General features: G+C 41.7%; 1 protein-coding gene across 1 annotated transcript; it reads right to left on the reverse strand.

Moving 5' to 3' along the window:
- Positions 1 to 8,372: 8,372 nt before the first annotated feature.
- LOC150063721 (TRPM8 channel-associated factor 3-like) lies at positions 8,373 to 18,417 on the reverse strand. Its single transcript, XM_090332254.1, has 7 exons — positions 17,783 to 18,417; positions 13,584 to 14,551; positions 12,952 to 13,049; positions 11,833 to 12,046; positions 11,342 to 11,581; positions 10,090 to 10,427; positions 8,373 to 8,621 (listed from the first exon to the last, which is right to left on the reverse strand). Exons 1-7 carry the CDS (start codon positions 18,415 to 18,417, stop codon positions 8,373 to 8,375), a joined length of 2,742 nt encoding a protein of 913 aa, XP_090188380.1.
- Between the last annotated feature and the right edge of the window lie 8,399 nt (positions 18,418 to 26,816).

Raw genomic sequence — 26,816 nt, forward strand, 5'->3', positions numbered from 1 at the left:
ATGTGTGAATCTGTATTTGGCTATCTTTTGTCTCATTGATTATATCTGTCCTCTCATTAACACTACCCTGTCTTTGCTAATGTTGCTTTATACTATGTATTGAATTATCACTCTTGATTAATCTCAGTCTCAAAATGAGGATTTATGTTCTCTAGCTTTGGGCTTTCTTCCTCTCAACTTGCATTAGTTCTTACAGTTCCTTTGATTTTTCCATGTAAAACTTAGAATTAATTTATCAAGGTATACCAAAAAAATCCTGCTAGGATTGGTTCCCAGGAATCATTGATAATTAATTTTTAATTTAAAAGTATTGCCTACAATAAGATTCCTTTTTATAGCAATTTTAGTATGTGACCATCATGCCCACACTTGAATGATAATACAAATAATTCTGATAAACCTCCTAAAACACCTGTATTTCATATAATGATTTTTTTCCATTTTACACATAAATTATATCCAGGCCTACCATGAATTAAAAAAATATTTCTCTTTTTGTAAAAAATGGCTGTTCTCAGCCTTCTATGTCATAGCCTACGGACAAGAGTGAGTGACCTTCAGTTTGGAAAAAGCCATTCTAGAAACGTATTTTGACCAACAAATGGGATGCACAACACTTTGTAACAGCGTCCACCATTTTTGATCTGTAATGTTGATCAAAAGTAGGAGAGGTTGTGCATGTGATGTCATTTTGAGGCCTAACCAGGAAATCACTCACTAGGTTGAAACACAGCCGTTAGTCTGCATACTTTGCTTACAGTAATTTTTAATGCATTCAGTAAGGTTTAAATGCATACTGCATTTCATGTATCAATTTAGGTTTTGGGATGCATCTGTAAGTAAAACAGACAATACTTTTCCTATTAAATTTACATTTAAGTAGGTTAAAGAAAATCAATAAATATTTACATCAATAACTCAAATGAATATAAATGAAATGTCAAAAATTAAAAAAATAAAAGCACAGAATAAATAACAAACGTGTGGGGATGCTCTGAAATTGTCCAACTAGAGGAGATCTAGGGAATGTCTTAAGACACTCAGGTGGATGGTCTCTAGCACTGCACACAATGGTCAGCGACTCTTAAATCGTCCTCTGATACCCAGAGCCCAGCATACTTATGGGTATAAGATGCCAGCTAGATGGTAGGGTTATTTTAGGTCACTTCAAACCATGCAGTTTAATTACAACTGTGAAAATCCTGAGGGTTTAATTTGAAAAGTTTTACAGCAGGCTTTGAACTAGGTCGTAGAGTGTCGTCATTACATGAGCTGTGCTTACCACTGGCCTCTGTGGAGGACATTAAGAGAAAAGGGAGGCACCTAAGAGAGAAAGAAGAGGAAGCAAAGTGTACAGGGTAGAAGTCCCCCCAAGAGAAAGAGAAAGGGAGAGCAGAGATTTAATTAGAACCCAGCTGAGCAATTTGCGTTAGTGAGTTTAACCTTCAGAAGGAAAAGCAGCCATAGGAGAAGCTACTGGGGTGTGGATTTGCTCAGTTCTCAGAGATGACATTTATGACCCAATCTAAACATAATGAAATTGTGTTAAGAAAACCTATCCTTATTTCACTGCAAACCCAGCCCCAGTTGTTCTCTTCAAAGTGTTATGTCAACTCACACACCAAATTTCAGAATCTTGCACTCAATCATTCATATATTTATTTCCTAATCAAAGAATTTCTGAGAGAAAAGTTTTACAAATAAGTAAACTAACATCTAAGGAAGTATCTTAAGATCTCAGAGACAAGCTTATCTCTGTTCCGCTGTTATGCATTTTGTTTTGTCATTTGTGGGACTTGAACTCTGGGTCTGGGCATTGTCCCTGAACTCTTCAGCTCAAGGCTACCATCCTACGCCTTGAGCCACAGTGCCACTTTGATTTTCTAATAGTTAACTGGAGATAAGAGTCTCACAGACATTTTAATACTCGGGCTAGCTTCTAACCACCATCCTCAGATCTCAGTATCTCGAGTAGCTAGGATTACAGGCATGAGCCATTGCACCCAGCCTGGGTTTTTTGGGGGTTTTTTTTGTTTGCTTTTTGGTTTTTCTGAGTTTATATATTCAAGAAATATTTATTAAGAACTTTCCATCTTTGATGCCCTGGTTAGCTGTGGCACACAGGAATGAATAGAAATAAGCTTTTTTCTTTTTTTTTATTGTAATTAGTAAAAGGGTTACATGATATTTGCCAGATAGAAGGTGCATTAATTCACATACATTGATACCCTTTCACATGTCTTGGTACCCATTTCCCTCCCCCCCCACACCCCCCACCCGTCTTGGTTTTCCCCCCTTCCCTATCAAATTTCAAATATCCAAATACAAATAAATTCAATATATCAGATAACAAAATGAGATACTATACCAATATCGAAACACTTTCTTAGTCCTTTGCATGATTCTAACACCAACTCGAGTTGGTCAAGATTGAGATCTTCAAGAGCCACGTAGGACAATGAGGAAAATATGTAGGTGTTCTTTGGGCTTCCACAGATTCAAAGACTTAGGCAGCATTCCTGAAGGAAGAGGCACTGAGGGGCTGTGTGGAGAGTGGTTCATTGCAAGTATATGTAGTGTTCTCCCCAGGGTCTTAGGTGGCAATTCACAGAAGAGAGCACCATGGCAAAATATGGGAAAGGAATGATCAGAAAGCCATAGAAGAAGTATCATCAGTGATGGAGTGTGACGACTGTGCCTGGGTGTGCTAGAAACCAAGATCCAGATGTTCAGAACTGCAACAGAACAATGATGATAGCAAGTCATTTTTATTGTTACTATTAAGGAATGATAGTATAATTCTATATGTGAGGTCATGACTAAAATGCTTCCCTTCCTTCGCTGTCCCAATTTCTCTCTCCCATCTCTGCCCATAAGTTGCATAGTTGTTTTGCACATAGTGTATATTCAGTTCAATTTTTTTCAAGCCCTTCCTTTCACCATATCTGTGCCCCCTTTTTGCTCCTCTAAAAAGACAACAATACCTAAACTCCCAAACACAAACGTTAGCATCACCACCAGCACCAAAAACTTCCTCCCATGTTTTCATTTCCTGGCGGTCACTGTAATAAACAGAGGGGTTTGAGTGTAGATCCCTGTAGGCTGTTTATGCATGAATGCTTAGAGTTCTGTATAAGTGATCATGTCCTATTGAATGTTTAAATTTTTTATCGTAAAGGTGGTATACAGTTACATAAGTCAGGTATTGAGTACATTTCTTTTTGAACAGTGCCCCACCCAATTTTCTCCCAGTTTTTTTCCCTCTTAGCTCCCTTCCTCTCCCACCCCAAGTTATATAGTAGAATATACTAGAATGGACATACTAGAATGAGTCTGCATCTCTAATACAGTGTCTCATTATTTTAAGTGCTCTCAAGACTATTCCTGTCCTTTACAATACCTGTTTTTGGTTCTTGCTTTCCTTCCACATGACATATTTAGGGCAAGCCTGTCTTCTGATTTTCTAGCACTGTGCTATATTGCTAGATAAACAAGATCTCGTCTAAAAAATCTAAGACCTAAGGTGGAAGAGGCTATATCCTATGCTTAGTGTGCCATCTTGAGGAGAGACAGAAATGGGCTGGAATTATTTCGAGGGATGATCAGAAGAGATGGAGATCTTCCTGATTTACAGGAATGCCCTTGGCTAAAAATTCAGAGCCACATCGCAGGACAGGAGGTGATGAGAATTCAGAAGAGATAGGAGCACTTTACAAATTAATGTTTGCTGAAGTGCAAGTGAGGAAAGAAAACGAAACAGATTTGGGAAGATGCCAACACAGAAATCATGAAATGTTAAGGTATAAAGGAATTTAATTAAAAGTGGATTACTTCTCCTGAAAGTTCTCCATCACCATTTCCTGCTGTAAACATCCTTGTAAAAACAGATCTCTTAATATTTAAAAGGAAGAGAGGGGCAGCAATGCAGATTTCCTTGTCATCCCATTTGATATCAATATGAAGCCACCAGCATGACCATGTTCATTGCAGCATTGTTTAACGTAGATATGGAATCAACCTAGATGCCCCTCAGTGATTGAACGGATCAAGAAAATGGAACTCTATGATTCCATCAGAAAGAATGACATTGCCCCATTCATAAGGAAATAAAAACCTGGAAAAAAGCAAAGTAAGCCAGACCCAAAGAAACGTAGGTGTCACGATTTCCCTCCTTTGCAATAACTAGAAAGTGCCTTTAACTCTACAAGTAAACTCAATGGATAATAAAAGAAAAAATTATTACCCCTGCAATGACAAATGCAAACACTCATACAGTAAGAACAAAGAAAATATTTTTATGAGAGGGTCCCAAGAGTTCAATAGCTATGGGCATAAGATCATATAAAATGATGCTCATGGAAATGAATTCCAAGAAATGGAAGTAGGGGATTTTTTTATTATACCATTTATGGGTCTTCTTTTTTCCTTCTTTCCATTTGTCTTTGGTATATTCTCTCAACACTATTTTTGATCTCAGTACCCTTTGTCTTATAAATAAGTTTATCTGATTTGGGGAGGGGTAGGGAAAGCTCAGAGACCAAGGACCAAGGAGTGAACAAATTCAGCAGTGAGACCCTCTAGGAATGATGTCGGACACCCACTAGAAACAAGTTGGTGGGGAAGGGGGAAGTTGGGAGGGGAAAACTGGGAGAGAATGAGGGAGGGGATGACACTGTTCAAGAGGAAATGTGCTCACCGCTTGACTTACGTAATTTTTATCATAAAAAAAGGTGTGTAGCTTGTTCTTAAGGAGAAAAAATGGGAGAAAGATTAAAGTAATATTGCTATTTATTTGTAGAGTAAACAGATGTCTTTGAACTTCAGTAAATTTTTTTAGGTCTTTAGAGGGTGTTCAAATGAGGTCACATTTGCACAAGCAGTAATTTTATGCCATCTATACATACCCATGATTTTATGTGACAGGCACTGTGCTATATACTGGGGAATCAGCTCTAAGAAATATAGAGTCAGGTTTGTCTTATGAAATGTACAGGCTTTGGGGGGCATTAAACAGAAAATAAGTACAAATGTGAGAATTCACCACACATGTTGTGTGACTGCAGATGAATTCCTGGGTGTGTTCAGATAGAATACTTAAGGGCATGGAGTTTCCCCTGAAGAAATTATCTTCAGGGCTTGGATTGTATCTCAGGGAGAAAGTGTTTCTCTAGCACATTTACAGTCCTGGATTCAATCTCCAGCACTACAAAGAAATAAAGGGGAAAAAAAAAACAAGCAAGGAGGAAGGGAAAAAAAAGAAAGCGAGAAGTCAAGGAATAAGGAAATTTTCCTTAAATTGAGATCTAAAAGAGGAAATAAACAGCTATCAGTCAACATTCCCAAGCAGACTCCCGCCTTTCCAAAGCTAGAAAAACAAATGAGATTCCAGATTCCAGAGTCTATGTCTTATCTTATGTACCCCAAATCATCTTTAGAAACGAATGGAAGAGGGGCATCGAGGTGGAAGCCTTGGAGACCAATGGACACCTTTGTTATCAGTGGTCATTACGCTTGTGTTTAATCGTTTCTGAGACCCATATTGAAGCCCCGCAGCATGAACAGAAAAGAAAGGTGCACGAGACCCGGAAAGTCAGTCTCAGGCAGATTCTCCAAGATCTGTGTACCACATAGCTCCAGCAGCGTGCTGGAGAGGACTTGGGGAAACAGACTTTTCTGATGACAGGTGATAGAAACTCACTTCAACTTGCAAGAAGCCAAAAGAAGCAATTTATTGATTCAGTAAGTTTATATACAAACAAATCACATAAGCCAAACAAATAGACACAAAACAACCTAAGTACTGACCCGGAGCTTAAGTCATTATTGTGTTAAGATATCTAGATTCTTCTTTTTTAACTTTTATTCTTTTGGACTAGTTTAAACCCAAGGTCAGACACTGGCAAGGCAGGTGCTCTATCGCTTGATCCAGCTCCCAGCCCTTTTTGCTCTCATTTATTTTTTAAAATGAAGTCTTTCAGTCTTCTAGGCTGGCCTGGACTGTGATCCTCATATTTATGCCTCTAGTGTAGCTGGAGTGGCAAGCATCTGTCACCACACCTCTCTTTGTTAGAGATTGAGGTGGATGAGAATTGAGATGACATTTTATCCAGGCTGGCCTGAAGCAGGATTCTCCCAATCCCTACCACCTAAGCTGCTAGGATGACAGGCATGAGCTACCACATTTTGTATCTATACTTTTGAGAAGTATCTCTGGGGATATAATCTTTTCATTGTGTTTCTTGGTGTGGGGTTTTTTACACATTAATTCCTCTTTATATGAAAGCAGTGATATTGAGATAATCTGTACTATTCTTAATATCAGATATGGTTCACCGAAATCATGATCTCAGAAAGAAATTATCTCCTGCTAGTGCCTTTGTGACTCACTGAAAAAAGGATACTGACATCTGTCAGGCCTTGTGTGGATCTGTGCTGACGTCTCTCTGTCCAGGGATGAGAGTGCTATTCTTGGTCATTAGTGGCCTTATGCACGCTTTCATGATAAGAATTCTGAGGATCCAGAAGTGCTGCTATGGCTCAAGTGGTAGAACACTAACCTTGAGGTGAAGAGCTCAGGACAGCTCCCAGGCCTAGAGTTCAAGCCCCACGAATGATCAAAAATAATAAATAAATAAAAGACCTTCATAGTCTAAGCCAGGCACCAGTGGTTCATGCCTGTAATCCTAGCTACTCAGGAGGCTGAGATCTGAAGGTTGCGGTTCAAAGCCTGCCCAAGCATGAAAGTCCATGAGACTCTTATCTCCAATTAGCCACTGGAAGTAGTGCTATGACTCAAGTAGTGGAGTGGTAGCCTTGAGCTGAAGAGCTCAGGGACAGTGCCCATGCCCAGAGTCAATCCTCATGACTGCCAACAAGAAAATTCTGAGGATCTCTTACTGCTGCCTCCCCTCTATCCTTCATTTCAGTCATAAGAAAAGAAAAACAGTGCTCAAGGGGAAGTTTCATGGAACAAATGAAAAAGAAAAAAACTCCATCATAAAGAAAGGCAAATGTATATATCCAAGAATTAGGTTCTCTTTCAGATAGACTCTGTAAGCATATCTTCAGTATATGAGAATAACTATGGCAGTTGTTTTAGTTGTGAAGTCTGACTCTAGCGCACAATTATCTATGTTCAATACTTCCCCTAGCACGGTTTGTCTGTTACTTAAAAATTTCTGTTTCTGCCCTTGACTGTAGGGATAATACGATGCATATACATATAGCTTAGCAAGCTCATGCCTCATGGACTTGGAGTGGCATTGACTTTTTAACTTGGAAGCTCCTACAGTAAGGCCTTACCTAACGCTGCAGAATTTTTTTTTACAGCTTTTGTGTGATAATATTTATTTGCTTTCCTTGTTTTGGTCAATCTAGCTAACATTTGCATCAAATTGTCCAAGGCAACAGAGTTTTAGGTCAGTGAGTCACAGAATTATTACCCAAAGAAGCACCATGGATGATTCCCCAGGCCACATGGCAAGTCTCCTCTAAACAGATAAGTTGCCATGTGTAGTAGAAAAGAATATGTTGAGGAACTAATGAATCAATATCTCCACAGAACTTCACAGACATGTCTACATGAACTGTAGTCATTTGCATTAGAGCTTTCATTTCCAGTAGCACACTAACTTGAAATGGTTCTGTATGTCAGAGTCCCTAGCTCCTCAGGATAGTACAATAGGGACAGCTGTAGTCCAGTCACCTGGGGTAGGATATGGTGCATTCTCCATCTGGTAGTTACTGTTATTCATTTTTAAGAAGTATTTGTTGGGTCCGGGAGTTTGGCCTAGTGGTAGAGTGCTTGCCTAGCATGCACGAAGACCGGGGTTCAATTCCTCAGTACCACATACATTGAAAAAAGCCAGAATTGGTGCTGAGGCTCAAGTGGTAGAGCTCTAGCCTTGAGAAAGCCCAAGGACAGTGCTCAGGCCCTGAGCTCAAGCCCAGCATTGGCAAAAAAAAGTATTCATTGGACTGCTGTTTAAGACACCCGCACAAATGCTATTTGAAACATAAATTTAGAATTAGGATAAACATATTATAAATGAATCTAGAGGAAAAGACTTTCCTGTGACAATGTCTCTACATTTAAGCAACTTTCACTAACTCAATAAAGAAAATGCTCAGTGTTAAACAAGGAAGAAATTGTGAATGTCTTAAAAAGAGCAATCTAGGGGGAAATGATTAATTTATTCATAATGTTAATTCTGAAAAGTCATTATCTAATTTAATTTCTATTTTGCAAAAGAATTGAGATTGTGCTGTCTGAGACTGAGAGGGAAAAAACCTTAAAGTTGAAATTTAAGTGAGTATTTGCTGCACCCAATGAGTTATTCCAGAAAGAACACTTTTTTTCATGTCTTTGATTTTCACATAGATAAATAAAGTTTCATGGGATTTTCCACCCACTCAGGCAGAGAAGCCAGGCTCTCAGACATTTCCTTCTGGACAGGCCAGCCCCAGCTCTCAAAGAAAGGAGCCAGATTCTTGTTCACTGCTTCAGAGAACTTCTTTATCCAAAGATTCATCTTCTTGGTGTTGTCTCTGGGAACATTATGGAGCGTCTGGTAATCAGCAAAGACGTGGGTAAATGGCTCCCACCCAAAGCCCTCCTGGAGCTGCAAAGACAAAGAGAAAGCACATGCCAAGAAAGTCACTCTGAAGCATTCACATTCAATTACACAGTGGCTCTGGGTTACTATCCACCTTGTATTATTAAGTTAATTCTTGCTGATGGCTCTCTCCTTCCTTCTCTACAAGCTTATCCTGCAGTGGGTTCCCTGATTTACTGCATCTCGATCTAATCTCAGAGACAGAATTTGTACTTGACCATCATTTGATAGATAGTGGGTTCTCAGTAAGTGGTTCTCCTGCTGTTAGGCTTACTAATACAGATTTGGATGGGACTGAGGTGAGCTCAAGACTGGAGATGTACGGCTGGGCCCATGGAGTGCTTGCGTCTACTCCACCATGTAGGAGTCTATGACCCTGTGCAAGGCAGGAGGATAACACAGATCCCAGATAATAAAGATTTAGTTTTCTACTGGAAGTGCCACAGAGTTACTGGATAACATTTATGTCATTTATCCCCCCCCCCCCACAGCATTTTGAAAGATACGTTAAGTGGGCTCCAGGCTTAGGGGTAAGGAGTCTGTGAGGAGGATACTGAAGCAATTTGGATAAGAGGAGAGGTGAATTTTGGCATGTTATTGGGAAGGGAAGGTGAGGAGTCAGTGGAGGTTCCTGAATTTCACCCTCAGACCCCAAAGTAATGGGCCTCTTCATGCAGAGTAATCAAAGGACTCTGTTCCCAGAGGCTAGAGTTGAACTTGGGTCTGAAACTTCTGGTTGATACTATGGCCCTGTGCAGGTACCAGATTGGTGGCTTATTGATAAAGAAGCTGGTATATCCAAAAGTAATCTCAGTCTCGTGGGAATCACGAAAGCAGAGTGAAAACTGGAGACCGTGCCTAAAACATGGTGGTCTAACAGAGAAAGTGGGCACTAGCTCTGTTCCCTCTAATTATTAGACCAAGAGCAAACTGCTTCGATATTTTCACCTGGGATTTCTGAACCTGCAGCATGGATTATGGAGATAATATTTCTTCGGTATTATTTCCCACAGCTAGCAAGAAAACAGAGAGGAAGATTTGGGGAAAGTTACATGACACTGCACCTAGCATGGATTTGATCATGAAACCAGAAGCTGTCCATGGGTGAGGTTTAGGTTTTGTAGGGGAAATACTAGCATCCTCTAAGCTATGAGAAGAGCTGTCGAGTTCATCTCAACAGAGCTTCATCGTTTTGATGCATCTTTCCTAATGACTCTACCTGCTTTTACTTATTTCCACCAGTTTGTGAGGTGGAGGAGAGGAAAGGGGGCACACTCCCTGTTGCTCCCCCATCCATGCCACTGGTGAACTGCCTGAGTCCCAAGGGGCCCCACCCTCCCATGCCCAGGGAGGAGCTGCATTCCAGAGCCACTGGAGCTAGTGAAGAAACTAGGACTCAGGACCACCAGAAAGCTAGGCAACTGGTGGGGGGGTCTTTGTAGACCCTCATCTCCTTCCCCCATCTACCCAGTACCTGGAGATAGGTTTCTAGAGCTGTCCACATGTTCCAGTCATTCAGAGGGGCTCCCTTGTCTATGTGACTTTTGATCCTCTGCTTGCGACTTTCAGGCTTCAGAGCGGGATGGGCCCGAGCCCTGGGGATGTCGAGAACAGTCTCGTGGATATAGACTGACCAAAGGTTACAGGTAGCTTCGTTCGTATAGGGAGGGAAGCTCCACGCACCCCGCTGGTGATTATGGCCCAACTCGTGGAGGCCACTCCAAAGACCGTTGGACCTTATGGCAGCAACGGAGAGAAAGTCTCCTACTATCTGTACTTGGCCCATGATGGGGTATCCAGCATGCATCAGGCCTGGAGACAGCGGCAGGAAAGAGATTCAGATGGCTGATGTGTGTTAAAGGTTGCACTTCCCCCCACCATCCTGGAGAAGGCCACCAACACACCCCTGGTCAATCAGAATGGCATCTGGCCTGTGCCCACGTGTATGTGCCCTGAATGGGCCTCCTTCCTGCTCTTACACCCGCTTTGCCATTCTTGTTCCTATTTGCCTCACGACGTCAAGCACAGAGTACATGGCATGAATGTGAATTCCATCATTGGTCGTCTCTGTCCCCATCTTTTAGGTGGGTGCTAGGTCTGTGCCTTCAGGCTCTGTGTTTGAATATGGACCCTCTTGGAAAAACAGGGCCGTTTTCCCTTTTCCAGTTCAGTCTTGTATCTTAGGCAATCAGGTTGAAAGCCTGAAAATGGCAACTGGGCTTCCTCAATGGTTTTTTTTTTTCCTACATGCTTCAATTTTCTCTAGTTTTTCCAAGCTTTATGAAGTCCTCAATTCCGTTTAAATTCACCAAATATCCTTTCCCTGACCAACTCTGATCTCACCGAATTCTCATCTTTTCCCCAGGGGTACACATGACGAGTTCATACATGATTTCCTTTTGTTCTTACTATTCCATGACTCATTTCTTGAAGATACAAATAATGGTTGCCTTTTGGGGAGGGGGCAAGCTAGGTGCTGACCCTTAGCTTTTTCCTTCTAGGCTGGCACTCTACCATTTGAGCCATGCTCACGCGTCTTAGCTTTTGGCTGATTCACTAGAGATCAGAGACTCATAATAGAGTTTTCTGCCCTTTTAAAATGTCAAGTATGGTTTTCAGGGCCCTAAATATGAACCCTTTCCTCCTACCAATTCCTGCTAAATTATGGCTCGATCCTGCCTGTTCAACTAGCAATACATTCCAGAATACTTCTCTGAAGCACCCACCAACTAAGATCTGTACGTCAAACACAATCCTCTCCGGTCGGCGGTAAGGGTAGGGCTCAGCCGCCAGCCCAGCTGCTGCCTGCATCATCTCATCCCAGAGCAGGAGCAAAGGCTCTGGGTCCTCCAGAGACTGCAGGCTTGCTGTTGGCGCGGTCAGGATGATGTTATCTGTGATCAGCTCTCCCCAGGGCGCTGGATTCTGCAGGCGAAGACGCTTCCACTCCTCCTTGGATGTCTTTCCTGGAATAAAGTTTACAAAACTGGCCCAGTAGCACAGGAGATGTGGAGCCATAACCAGATAAACAGTCAAATCTTCACTTGTATTAACATAAGACACACACCTCCATCCATTGCCATCCACCCCTCAGACGTCTCAGGAGGCACTCATCCTATGGTAAGCCCTTCAGTCCTACCCCATCCTTGCCCCTCAGCACACACCCTCCTCCCAACCTCCAGATGCCAACCTGAATGAAAAGGACCTTCTCACTCACCCAGTTTGAAGCATGGGGCCCAGGAGGCGCCATGGATAGCGATGGGTATACTACCCAGTTTGTAGCCAGGGGGCACAAGGATGTAGATGAGGCCTCCCCACAGCCAGGAGAAGGAATTCTTGGCTTTATCTAAGTTGTAACTCTGTGTCACCACCGGGGGCCGGAAGTAAGTTTTTGCATGACTGATGTTGTCTGTATGGCAGCCAATGAGGATCTGTCAGAGGGAGCACAAGTGATCATGGTGGTAATGCTGACCACCCTCCTCTGCATGCAAGTCTTCTAGGCCAGAGAGAATTGGGGCCACTCTTGTCCCTAGCAGAGGTAGGAAAAAGAGAATCTACACATTCTACTCATCTGTCTCCTTCAGAGCATCTCCTTCTGGTCCTAGTCATTTCTATTTCCTGTAGAGTTCAGGGATGATTTTTATTTAAGCAAAACCAGTCCCAAGGTAAATACTGATTCACAGAGTGCACTGACTATGCCTCTTATGTCTCTATGAGTCTCAGGCAAGGAAAGGTAGCAATTCTTTTTTTTTTCTCTTCTTTTTTTGTTGGTCATGGGGCTTGAACTAAGAGCCTAGAAGCTGTCCCTTTGCTTTTTCGCTCAAGGCTGGTGCTCTATTACTTTGAGCCACAGCATCACTTCATTTTTTTTTTTTTGGTTGTTAGTTGGAAGTAAGGGTCTCATGGAGTTTCTTGCCTGGGCTGGATTCAAACTGAGATCCTCAGATCTCAGCCTCCCAGTTAGCTAGGATGACAAACATGAGTCACTGGTGTGTGGTTCTATGGGAATAATTCTAACGTGTTGGAGCTTGGATGATATTGGGATAATGCTTCAGGCATTTAAACAATCATATGCAACTTTCACTTGGGGCAAAGAAGAGATAAAAGGAATTAATATTTCATGAGTCTATATCATTGGCCAGACTCTGCTATGTGTTTAATAATATTCTGTACTCTACTTATCACTTAGGACAGGCTTTGGCTTTTCTATGACAATATTTTTGTGTACAAAATGAGAATGGTACCGTCCTTGTACAGCTGGTGAGATTATTGAGAGAATCTAAAAGGATGTTGGGAGAGGAAGGAAAGGTATAATGTCATAGGACAGATACTTCACCTTCAGTTTAGCACCAACAGCTTTACTAGGCAATGTTACTTCTATAGTCTGCCCTTCCGGTAGGTAGAGTCCAGTGCTCACCCAGGAGTTGTGGTTTTCTGACAAGAGTCATAAGAAAAGTTGAGGTCATTTCATCTGCAAGATTTTCATCTTCATCCAGAATTCTCCAGAATTCCTTCAAGAGCTATGGATTCTCCTAGGGACTCCTTCACTCACTCAGGATGCCCACACCTACTCAGAATTCCTAAAGTATGTCTTCTTCCACATTCCTGGGGGCCAGGATTCAGGAACTCACACCTGTCTTCCTAGCCACTCAGGAAACTAAGATCTGAGGATCACAGTTGGAAGCCAGTCCCTTGGGGGGAAAAAAGTCCATGAGACTCTCATCTTCAGTGAACCAGCAGAGGGTCAGAAGTAGAAGTGTGGCTCAAGTGGTAGAGCCTTGAGTGAAAAAGCTCAGGGAGGACTCTCTTGCCCTGAGTTCAAGCTCCAATACCAGCATATACGCTTTAAAAACAAAAGTTGATGGAAAAAGAAAGGAGTTGGGATAATGCTGAAGTTGGCTACGCTACCATTTCTCTCCCCCCTCCCCACTTCTCTCCACAGCCCGGGGTCCTCTCTCCATTCCCTACCTGTGTGGATCTCAATTGTGATGGGAGATGCTGTGGCAGGTAAAAAGGCAGGATGATCCAGCAACATAGAACTGGCAATTCCTGACTTGACCAGTTCTCCCGCCAGGGATATGAGTACAGCTTGGGAGCTGCCCTTGGTGATGGGGTTTTCTTTGCTCACAGGTGGTAAACCATCCCACTTGATCATCTGCAGAATATGAGTCTTCATGGACTGGTAGATGGGTGCATCCTGGTTCAGGATTTGGAACAAGTAAGAGCAGTCCTTGATGACCTTCTCCCGCCAACTCTCTTCCATGGTGCCCTTCTCACTGTACAGCATGGTGGCCAGCTGGGCGAGAGCGGTACGGATGTGGTAGTTTGTCTTGTCCGGGTTGGGGACTGGGAAGCGGTCTCGTCTGCCTGTCTGATCTGTGATGCCAAGGCCAAAGGTGGTAAGAATCCTGTTCTCAGGGAGCTGCAGCATGCATTTCAAGTCTGGGTGATGGAGGCTCCACAGCCATGCATGTCTTCCAATTAACAACCCTCCACCTTCAGCAACAAATTCCTTCACCTTCTGCGGATCCATTTGGGCGAGTGAGAAACAACCACAGAAGACGCTCAAGTCACTGCTCAGAACTTCTGTGCTGGTCCATGCCAAGTTATTTTTTGATAACATAGGGCCCAGAGCTCTCATTTTGGAGTCTAAGCCAATTTTACCATTCCTCTTCCCTGCCAGCCAGTGGAAAGCATTGAGCACAAATGGGTGCATCTTGTGGCTGAGGATCAGGTTTTCGTGGCCTCCGACCACTACGCGACCACGGCCATAGTGGGAAGCTGCCAGAAAGCAGTCGGAGTGGCTGTCTGTGCCGAGGGGAAAGGCCAGCTCTCCGTGCACCAGCAGCAGTGAGGGAATGCCCCCTGCCCGGATGTCTAGCTCAGAAATCCCCTTCAGGAGCTGCCTCTGGTCCTCTTTGAGCTCTTCATCACACCTAGAAAAAGACATTCTCACATGAGAGCCTGTGGAGGCCAGAAATCCAAGAGATGAAGAGTATCCAGGACCCAAGCTCATTTGGTACAAAACTTTCAAGAAGGAAAAACCCAACCGAGCCATTTTAATATCTGAACTTGCCACATAGAGAAAAAGGTGTGGCCCTTTTCTTCCCAGTTGAGTCAGGTTTTAGAAAAGAAATATCACCACTTTTTTTTTTTTTTTGCTTTTGCTTTTTTTAAAATTTGTCGGTCATGGGGCTTCAATGCTGGGCCTGGGCCCTGTCCCTGAGCTCTTCAGCTCAAGGCTATGGCCCTACCCCTTGAGCCACAGCTCCACTTCCAGTTTTCTGGTAGTTAATTGGAGACAAGGGTCTCATGGATTTTCATACCCAGGCTGGCTTTGAACCATGATCCTCAGATCTCAGTTTCCTCGATTGTAGGCATGAGCCACCGGTCCTGCATCACATTTTTTAAACTGCTTTACATTTCAATGCTTTATTGAATTGTACACTGTATATTTTCCTTCTCTTCAAATCGGGGTTAAAAGATAGTATTTAACATTCATGGGGTGAGATTTTTGTTTCTAGATCCCCATGTACATATAAATTCTCCCAGTGAAATAGCCTAGGATCAACTGCTCTTTCAGTCAACATTTTGTTGATGATTCTGATATACCTGCTGTGTATTGGAATCATTAGACAAACAAGATAAGTCAAGTTGGGAAAACAGCCTGTCATTTCTTTTTTTCCATATATTTTTTATTGTGATTAATAGAAGGTTACATTCTATTCACCAGATAGAAGGTGCATAACTTCACAAACATTGATACCCTTTCTCATGACATGGTCCCCATCTCCCTCCCACCTTCCCTCCACTCATCTTGATTTCCCCCCTTCCTTATCCAATTTCAAATAACCAATTAAGCACATATAAAATATATCAGATAACAAGGTGAAATATTGTAACAATATGAGATAACCAAGGGATGGCAAAAGAGATGAGCGATAACATAGTACATTAAGGACAACAATCACTCATTATATGGCTTTTGTTTCCTTATCCTGGAAGTCCTTACATTTAGTGTCATACTATTTGGCCTTATGTTTCTAGATTTTGTTCTATTGTAAATCTCTGCTAGGAGAGCCCAAGGTTTCTACTGGTTATGACAAATGAGGGAGACTATTGGGCCTATGTTCCTTTGAGTCTGGCTTACTTCACTTAATATGATTTTTTCTAAGTCTTTCCATTTCTTTACAAACGGGACAATGTCGTTCTTTCTGACAGCAGCGTAGAATTCCATTGTGCATAAATACCACATCTTGTTGATCCACTCATCCACTGAAGGACATCTGGGTTGGTTCCATATCTTTGCTATGGTAAATAATACAGCCTGTCATTTCTAAAGAGAATGATCTTTTCCTTAACTTGGAAGACATGTGGTATATGCACAGGTGCACACATACATGTGACACAAAAAGACAATGAAATTCTCAAATGATCTCTATCAGAGCTATATAGACTTTTATCTTTCCTTCCTTCCTTCCTTCCTTCCTTCCTTCCTTCCTTCCTTCCTTCCTTCCTTCCTTCCTTCCTTCCTTTCTTCCTTCTGTGTTGGAGGTGGAAGCAGGGCCTTATACCTGTTAGGTGAATGCTCTACCATGGCCTACATCTCCAGACCAATCAAATCTGAGCAGGCTGGCCTGTGTCTAGCATAGGAAGTATCAGTAGGAGGAGGATCACAGTTTAGATCAGTAGAATGTGAATGCAAGGCTCTAGTCAAAAAGTAACTAAATCTAAAAGGGCTAAGGGTATGGTTCAAGTGATTGACTGCCAGGCTGGAAAACATAAAGCCCTGCATTCAAAGTCCAGAACCACACACCAAAAGAACAAATGGTGTAGTCAAAGAAGTAACATCTATAATATACAAAAACACACTTAGTCATCAATAAGAAAAAGACAAAGACTAAGAAATTAAGTACAAAAATAGACCATCCAAATGAAACTGTTATTTAAAAAAAGGAAATATAAATTGCTATTTAGTAATCATCTTACATTTGTAATCAGAGATACATAAGTTAATGTAACACTTCCACATTCCTGACAGTAATGTTAAACAAAAGTTAACAATACCTATTATTAGCAATATTCTGGGGCTATAATTTAAGAGTGAAGTTATTAATTGCCTCTTATCATGGCAAATTTTCAGAATCCCTTGATGTTTCAGAGACAGATATTTTTGATAGCATTTCAATTTCTTAGACCAAATGCATCCCTATCTCTGTTGCATTTATATGCAATGACATATGAGTCACGTTGAAGCTTTAATTAATAGCAGGTATTATTTCAGATCCAAATTCCTAAAGTTAAATAAATTATGCCATAGACACTATTTAGAAAGTTATTCATCTGTGAGAAAGAATGTTATATATTTCTCTCTATATGTACATATATATACATATATGAATTGGTCAGAAGAGAGAGAACATTGATTTGTCTGGTTCTTAGGATTCAAAGCAAACAAAGGACAGATCTAACATATCTGACCCCATCTTATGATCATGACTGCCCAATTTTCCCCTAGTCTTTACAGAGACTCAAGCTCCTCTACAAAAGCTGTGCTACAAGGCTTCTTCCAGTCCTAGCACCCTATTACAGACCTGCTTTGGTTCAGATATAGCACTATTCCAATGATTCCCACTTTGTTTCTAGAGAGAAAAATTACTGCTATGCAACCATCTGGCTTATATTGCATTTCTTTGCTATCCTTCAAATACCTTGAGGCTCAAGTTATTTTTCATGTCTTCATTCATCTACTATGTCAAGAACTACATGAGCTATTAGGGATACGACGTAGGCAAAACAGACACGTGCCTTATTTCAGTGACCGCTGTACACCTCTTAACCACCTACCAACCACTTCTTAATGATTCGTACTCGGGAGGCTCAACTGTAAGCAAAACAGAAAAACTGCCTTTCCTCAAAGTATTTAGCATTCAGTCCACAGCAGAGAACAGAGGGGAATTGTGGCAAAGGCTGCAGTTACATGACTAATCTGTAAGGATTCAACAGTGACCAGTTTCCCCTCTTTGGACTGAAAGCTCCTTCCTGAAGGAATGGGATGGGTGGCTTAGCAGCAAGCAACGAGGCCCTCCCTGAGTTCAAACCTCCCAGGACTGCTGATATTTCACAGGGATCTGATTCCCCCCCTCCCCAAGAGAGGCCTCGCTCACCTGATGTCCAGTGGAATTAAAGGCATCTTCTGAGAGACTTTGAAACTGTCCACATTCCCTTGAATGTCGGTGAAGTATACTCCAGCCACACTCGTCACCTGGTTCCCAGGGAACTTGGATAGCACCTTGTCATGGCCAAACCTATTGGCCCAAGTGCAGGCTTGGCCTGCGATGAGCACGCCCCCTCCACGCTTCATAAATTGGAGCAAGCTCTCCATCAAGTTCTCATGGTAGGCGTTGGTGCAGTAAACCCCCACACCGTCACCAGGTTCTGCCTTAAGCTGTGTATTAAGTCCATGTTTTTTCAGAAAGCCTGCTACTATTAGCAGGGATGGGTGGAGAATGACTGGAGACCCAATAAAGGGGGAGAGCCAGCTCACTGCATTGACCAGAAATCGAGTGAAACTAGGCTGAAACAAATAATGCTCATGAGCCACCACCAGGAGGCGGCCTCTGCGGTAGGAGGATGCAGCGATAAGCACCTGGCCCTTCTCATTCACCATCACTGGAAAGGCCTCCTTGCTGACCAGAAGGAGTTCAGAGGGGATGTGGAGTTTACTGAGATCCCAACGCACCACTCCCTCCACGAGATCTGCAAAATTATCCTTAGCTTTTGCTCCCACGGCTTCTCCCATGATTTCTCAGCTGCTGCAGAGAAACAAACATTGAGTGTGATGAGCCAATGGGCAAAAACTCAGTGGATGAAAGCAAGACGACTTTCTCTTCCACAGCCTACTGCCCGTAAGGCTGGTGGCCAGCTATAATTAGAGTCCTCACCTGTTTATTGGTTTCCTAAGCTCTAGGATGGTTTCTAAGGATCTTCATCATCCTAACTTCTATTCATTATTCAGCCCTTACTCTGAATCCTCCTGGCCCCTCTCCCCACCCTAAGGCTGGCTGCTCTCCCGTCTGCTAGGCCTCTGCTCCCTGTTGGAGGTTACAATAGTCCTTTTTGAACAACTCTAGGTGATCCCCATTGTTTATCCCTTGCTGAGGGGATTTACGGAGATAAATCTTTATTGGACAGTATATGGTGTCACGGTTATTAGCGCAAACAGGAAATTGAGAGCATCTCTGTGTTCTCACAAGTTACTCTGAGATCCAAATCCTTAGACTTGCTTTTCCTAACTGAAATTCCTAACTAATATTCTCAAGGATGAGAATATTATCCTTGAGAAGTTTCCCTATGAAAACTGATGGAATTATTAACACAGCCAAGCATTTTGTTCAAACTTGAAACTATGGAAAGAAAATTCCTTTATGCTTATCATTCTTCCCTAGTTCCCAGATGACACGAAGCAGTATTTCTCTCTTCTTCCCTCCTCCTTGAAGACTCAGTCGTCAAACTTTGTCAAGTATTGGATGGGTGCCATTCCTGTGAGTAGTAGGCCTAGTTCAAGATCTCAGGACTCCATTCTGCAGCTAAACCGATCCAGAAACTTTAATTCTCACAATAATTCCCTTCACTAAAGCCCCCCAAGCTTCACCATGGTTAAGCAACAAACACTCCATCAGCCTGGCAGTTAAACTCTGTGGGCCCTGTCTTGGCAATTTTCCAGCCTTTTATTCCACTGCTTTGCTCTAGAAAGACCCAGTGCTACTTGGAAAATGTGGATATGATCTGTGGTTTCTATCACTGTCAAGTCGCTCTGCAAACTTCATCATTTTCTTCGCTTCCTTTGCCCTTTGCCCACACTCATGCAAAATTTTAAATGAGTAGAAGTCATCTCTCTAGTTCTGGGAACATCATCTTTACATGATACAGGACACAGAATCTTTGAACTCATTGGACTCTTTAGACTCAGAATGGAATCTTTGAATCCATGCTGAAGTCCATTTGGGAGCAGATGGAGCAGATGTACAATTGAGTGGCACACGCTGCTTGCTTCTCAGTTCTACTAATAGCACCTAATTGTTGGGCTGGTAAAGAGAGGGAAGAGAACCTTGTTCATGTGGAAAAATGTGGAGGCTAAGCAAGGTATTTCGATTGACTACAGCAAAGCTACACTAGGTGATTAGCTTGCAAACAGTTAAAAGATTGGTTATCTGCTTGAAAGTTGAAGGAAGTTAGCTCACATCCTGTTCACTCAGTACCTTTTACCCATGAGCAAAGAGTTGGTCAGAGGCATAGACAAAGACACTTTACTTTGGACAAAGCAATAGATTGTTTTGCTTGACAAATTGTAGAGAGAGAACTGATCAGCCTCAGTGAGGGGGGGAATCATTTCAGAGACAACAATCAGGTATTTAGAAAAAGTTATGGCTTTGCTTGAGAAGCACAGTGTGTTCAAAGCATGAATGGAGGAAGATGGTGCTGGGAAACCAGAAGAAATCAGCTAAATCAGCCACTCTGTCTTCATCAGGAAGTTAGGAGGAGTTGTCATCCATTTCCCTCTCCACTGAGAATGCACAATGGATTGAGGACACTAATCTACCATAGCAGGTGGCCATGCATAGGGCAGGTGTTGTGCTCCCCAGCCTGAGTGTCTGGGACTGAGAGAAGAGGCCAAGTGTGCTCAGGATGGAGTAGAATGGGTAGATTCATGTCTCGGATATAGCACATGTTCCTCTTCACTAGTGAATCATAATGTGGCTACTTTAAATGGAAGGAGGAGGCTTAGTTGCAAAGCCAAATAATGACATTGTTTGCACCCAGCCCCTCTCCCAGGCATTTCCCAAGATTCAGTGGAATCAGTGCAACCCAGGGGTCACTGAGATGGCAGAGGGGCTCTGTGGTTCCCTTGATGTGGGGTGGAGTCTGGCCTCTCCAGAGATGCCCAGGGAGGAACCTGGAGACTGTGTGTTCAGGAAATGACATCGGAAAGCCTTGGCATTGCATTTAAAGAAATTGTTTTATGGCTTTCCATCTTCTGTGAAGAACCATTAGATTTCAAGAGACTATGGAGATTTTTTTGTTTTTGATGCCTGTCCTGGGGCTTGAACTGAGGGCCTGGGCACTGGCCTAAGCTTTTGTGTTTAAGACTGGCACTCTATCACCTGAGCCAGAAGCTTCACTTCTGGCTTTTGAATACTTAAATGGAGATAAAAGTCTCATGGACTTTCCAGCCCACGCTGGCTTTGAACTGTGATCCTCAGACCCTGGCTTCCTGAATAGCTGGGATTATAGGCCTGAGCCACAAGCACCTGTCACTTTGTTTTTGATGCTCTTCTTGGCTGCTTCTACCTTTTACCTATTGGGTTCTAAAGTGTCCATGACATATACACAGATCGTTTTTTCAGTCTTCTGGGCTGTAGTTTTCTCTTATAATGAAACAAGGGGATAATCTCTAAATCCCCCTGAGCCCCGAGACTTTGATTGACCATGACAGCCAGAAAAGACTGTAACAAGAGCTATGAAGGGTAGCTACAATGAGAACAAAAGAAAAAGGATCAGAGGACCAAGAATATTAGAACAAGAAAAGAGAGACAGTGAGGAAACTCCCACCTTGTCCCCCCTTCCTGCACTTCGGGCGCCTTGCAGATTTAATTGGCCCATGGCTTGTGGATGGTTTGTCTTGCCCCATCCCACACTCATGTTTGAATTGCTCCCTAATGTAGCCATTTAGAGGAGGCGGTGGAGCCTTACAGAGAGATTGGCTGTGAGATCCATGCCTTTCTCCAGGAACCGGGTTCATTCTTTCAGGAGTGAGGAGTTCTTTTGCTCTCCAAACTGTGGTAGTTGCTACAGGCAGATGTTTTTGGAAAGCGATGCCTCCCCTAACCCTCTGTCCCCTTCAGTTTTTCCAATATGAATTAAAACCATACGAGGTCATTCATTGCCAATGAAACTGCTCTGTCTTGAACTTCTCAGCACCTAGATCTGTGAGCTAAGGTCAACTTTTTCATGAAGCACATGTCTTCAGGTGTTTTTTTCACAACAACAGGAAGCTGACAAAGGCACAGTAGGACTAGAAAATCAAGAGACCCAGCACTCAATTCCCATTCACAAGGAAGGAATATGGATGACAGCAACATCCTTCCATAACTGCACAGTAGGAAAATTCACCTTCTGCAAACAACCAGAGACACTCACCTGGTTGCCTTCAGACTGGAGTTTAGATCTCCTGGGAGAGATGAGAGTCTGCAGAATTCAAAAGTGCGTGGTCAGGACAGTTTCTATATAAAGAGTGCTGTGGTTACTTTTCAGTGTATCCTTCTTCCTGCTTCCTTTTGGAACGGTGGCATCTGGCTGGGACACTTCCCTGAACATGACCGGGGTTCATTCAAGTTATGCGTTCCTGGGGCCAATTCACTTGGGGTCTGGGTTAAGTGACTTAGGCTCTAGGATTTTCTTTTCCAGCAGTGTCAAGTGGTTGCTGGTAGACAAATCTGTGTCTTGTATTTTCCTCTGGTGAGTGACTGAGTCTTGACAAAGGTCTGGTTGCAATTAGCCACCGAATATTGATGACTATGATAAGAAATGGAGGCTGGTTGAGGCAAATCCTTTGACAAAATGCAGAGATCTTCAATGCCTCTCTCCTGGGATATGGGGAAGAAAATGCTAGTAGACAGTTTCCATAGGCTTTTCATTTGTGTCTTGGTCCTGGGTTAGGAAATTGGAATAGTACTGCAGGCCAACCTGGGCAGTGTGAGTCATAGGATTTGTCCTTTGAATGAGAGGTACAGACCCAACCAGTTGTTCTGGTGACCTCTCATGAGACCACCAGGTGCTTCTCTACAGAACTGGGAAGATTCCTGACTGTGAATAGAGATTCACCAAGACCTAATTACTGGAATCTACCATTGGCAAGCCATGCATAGTGGGTGATGAATTGTCTGAATGCATTAGTTCCATTTAGTTATCTGTTATGCACAAGGGTGGTGGAAACACCTGTTTCATTTGAGTTTGAGCTAGCTTGCATTCAGTTCACCATTGCATGTAAAAGAATTTTCTGTTGTTCTTTTCACCAAAACCTTGCTACAATAGCTGGAATCAAATAAGAAAATTTGCTCTGCCTGACAAAAGAGGGGAGTAAAGAGGTAGCCTTGAGAATAATATTAGAGAAGAGAAAGAGCTGAAAATGAATTGAGGAAAGCATCATCACAAGTAGTCTGAAAATAACAATACACGTTTTCCCCAGAGCAGAAAACATGGAAATCCTGAAGTTGAAAGTGGATATTAATTGAAGAAAAACATGTGTACACATAAAACTAAATGCAAAATTAGTTCTTGGGGAAAAAACCAAATCTGGTAGGCATGGTGGTGCCTGCTTATAACCCTGCTGCTAGGAAAGTGGATTGGGAGGGTCACAATTCACAGAGAGACTAATGAAAAGTAATGGGACCTGGCTCCAACACACGTGTTGGGCATGGTGGAATACACTTCAACTCCAGCTACTCAAAAAGTAAAGTGAGGAAGATTGCTTTTGCAGGGTTGCCAAGCCAAATGTAGCACGAGACTGTATTTGAAAATCCAACCAAAAAGTTAGCAAAAGGAATGAGGGATGATGGATCTAATGGTACCCAGAAAGCATGGAGCCCTGAGTTCAAACAAAGAGTAAAACTAAGTCTAACTTTGCTGAAACTGATCAAGGAGAGAGGCAGAAATAAGAAGTAAAATAGACTTAAAGAGAGACTTCTCTGAAGAGGAAAAATAGAATGGCCTATAGACACATGAAGAAATGCTCAACAACTCTGGCCATAAAAGAAATGCAAATCAAAACAACTTTGATACTCTGCCTCACTCCAGTTAGAATGGACATGATCAAGAAATCTAGTAACAGATGCTGGCAGGGATGTGGCCAGGAGGGATCACTACTATACTGTTGATGGGAGTGTAAACTCATTCAACCACTCTGGAAAGCAGTGTGTTGATTCCCCAAAAGACTAAACATAGAGCTCCCCTATGACCTAGCAATCCCACTGCTTGGCATTTACCCAAATGTCAAGAAACAAGGACATACTAACACAATGATGTTCATTGCAGCATTATTTATCATAGCTAAGATATGGAACCAACCCTGATGCCCCTCAGTAGATGATTGGATCAAGAAGATGTGGTATTTATACACAATGGAATTCTATGCTGCCATCTGAAAGAATGACATTGCCCCATTTGTAAGGAAATGGAAAGACTTAGAAAAAGTCATATTAAATGAAGTAAGCCAGACTCAAAGGAATATAGGCTCAAAGGTTTCCCTCATTTATAATAATTATTACACATCTAGAATTCTCCTAGCAGAGAATTACAATAGCTCAAAACCTAGGTACATAAGGCCACATAAGATGAGACTAAATGAAAGGAATTCTAGGTTATGGAAACAAGCTCTATCTTGTGTGGTTGTTATTCTTAATGTGCTATGCTATTTCTCTTATTTTTTTGCCCTTATGGTTAATCTCATATTGTTACTGTATCTGACTTTGTTACCTAGTATAGTGTATATATGTTTGTTTGTTTATTTGAAATCGGAGAGGGAAGGGGGAAAACAAGATGGTTGGGAGGGGGTGGGGGAAGGGAAATGGGGACAAAAACATGAGAAGGGGTATCAATATGTGAGAAGTAGTGCACCTACTATCTGATAGATGTAACTGTAACCCCTCTATACATTATCCCAGCAATAAAAAGAAAGAAGTAAAATACAGGAAAAGTATCATCCTGTAACTATCAAGGAAATAATATCAGCAAATAAAGATAAAGTTTACTATAAAGACAATTCCAGACACAATGTCTGGTGAGCTTTTTCAAAATTTCAAGGAACAAATATCTTTAATCTTATGAACCCTTTCCAAAGAAAGCAAAAGAAGGAACATCCAGTAACGTATTTTGTGAAGGAGGATATAGATTTGGTATCAAACAAATCAAGAACACTAAAAAGGAAGATTATAAACTAATCAAACCTGTACATACAGAAACAAGAATCTTAATCACATCATACTTATAAACAATTTATATGCATCATAATGTACATGACTAAAGAGGTTAATATCAAAACTCAATATTGATTTAGTATTAAAAATCAATGTATAAATCTACTTATGTTAACAGATGAAAAGAGACACAAAAATTTGAACAAATATTCTTTTATTAAACTCAAAGATGATTCAATAAAAATCTTAATAGAAAATGAAAGCAAACATGCTAATCTGATCTCTGGTACATATAAAAATATGTGCTAAACATTTGGTTGGTAAAATATTTCCCTTTCAGATCATGAGAAGATAAAGATGTCTAATTTTATTATTTTTAAAATTATTTCTTTTAATTGACATATAATAAAATTGTATGTGTTTATGGGGTCCATAGTGACAATTCAATACATACATAATAACCAATGATGAAAGTGGAGTAAACGATGCGTCTGTCATCTTAGCCATATAGACACATATAATCTCTTTGTGTCGGGTGCATCCCACATCCTTTCCACTGTTTTGAAATGTGCAGGTAATCATTGCCTATATTGTATTGTGATATAGAACATGAGAAGTTCCCTCCCATCCAACTACACCCTGTCCCAGTGCCTAACCGTTCTCCCTCCCCTTCCTCTATACCTATCCACCCTTTGGAAATCACTATAATTCTATGAGTTCAATACATTTCATTTTTGGTGCAGTCCTAGTGATCTTTTCTTTCTTTACTCTTTTTTTTTTGGGAGGGGGTCAGTTGTAGGTCTTGAACTCTTGAGGCTGGGTGCTGTCCCTGAGCTCTTCAGCTGAAGGGTAGTGCTCTACCATTTTGAGACACAGTGCTACTTCTGGTTTTCTGGTGGTTAACTGGAGATAAGATTCTCATGGACCTTTGCGTCCAGACTGGCTTTGAAACATGGATCCTCAGATCTCACCCTCCTGAGTAGCTAGGATGACATGTGTAAACCCTAGGTGTCCAGCTCCAGCTTTACTCTTCTCACTCAGAGAATTTCTTTTAAGCATCATATGATTGTGTTTTATATTTTTCAAAATCTATTTGGACAGTTTAAATCATTTTGTCTTTTTAAATGCCCATACTAGAGTTTAAATCCCAAGCCTCAGACTTCTGATAGACTTTTTTGCTCAAGGCTAGTGTTTTACCAGTAGTCATACATGATTTATTATAAAGATGTTACAGAAGTATTGCATTGTCACAGAAATAGAGAAAAAATCTGTATAGAATAATAGACAGCCTTCAAAAAGACCAACATATATACAGAATGATTGTAGAAACAAGAAAAAAGAACTTTAAAATGGCCTTTGCTATAATTAGAATACATTTCATCAAAAATTGAAATTGTACTTCAGGTTCTCATAAACACAGGACTCACGGAAAACTCTAAGCTTACAGGGAAAGTTCTGAAACTTTTGGGAGATAACACTGATATAAAGCTTAATCAAATTTGGAGACAATGTTTTTGTCACTCAATCTGCAAACAGCACTGACCATAAAAAAAGAGAATTGATAACTGACAACACTGAAAGAAATTATACTTGGGGAGGGGGGTTGCTAGTCTTGAAACTTGAACTCAGGGCCTGGGCACTGTCCTTGAGCTTTCTTAAGGCTAGCACCTTACCACTTGAGCCACAGCACCACTTCTGGTGTTTTCTATGTGGTACCAAGGAATTGAATCCAGGGTTTCATGCATGCTAGGCAAGCACTCTGCCACTAGGCCACACTCCCGGCCCCAAGAAATTGCATTTCTTAAAAGACATTCTAAGGAAAATGATATGGCAGCACACAGGGCTGGAGAAGACATCTATAATACACAGAAATACTTGAAGCCTCCATCTCTCATCAATCCAAAATATCCATGGCATACAAGAAAAACAATAGTGAAATGCGCAAGATTTGAATGGGTACTTGAAAAAGCATAGCGACAAATGCATTACTAATATATGGGAGCTGATGGACCTAGTTAGCAGGAAAAAACTCAAACCACCATGATAAAGTACTCACAACTCTGACCTAATGAAAACGTAATAATACTGTGATCATGAGTGCTTAAAGCCATGCAAACTCACAAATTCCAAGTGATTTGCCTTGATCTTCAACTTACTTCATCAAAATTGAAGTTTTTCACGTTCTACGATGTAGCAATCCTATTTTGAAGGTATTTGAGGGAAACTC

Source organism: Megascapheus bottae, chromosome 5 (genome assembly GCF_031878675.1).
Source record: "Megascapheus bottae isolate mThoBot1 chromosome 5, mThoBot2.hap1, whole genome shotgun sequence".
NCBI lineage: Eukaryota > Metazoa > Chordata > Mammalia > Rodentia > Geomyidae > Megascapheus > Megascapheus bottae.

Excerpts from the sequence above, each read along its gene's own strand:
- LOC150063721 (XM_090332254.1), bottom strand. The coding sequence starts at position 18,417 with ATGGGAGAAGCCGTGGGAGCAAAAGCTAAGGATAATTTTGCAGATCTC. Across the intron at positions 12,047-12,951 it reads CTGTTGGTGCTAAACTGAAG|ATCCTCATTGGCTGCCATAC; the intron begins GTGAAGTATCTG and ends TCCCTCTGACAG. Across the intron at positions 11,582-11,832 it reads GGCCCCATGCTTCAAACTGG|GAAAGACATCCAAGGAGGAG; the intron begins GTGAGTGAGAAG and ends ACTTTATTCCAG.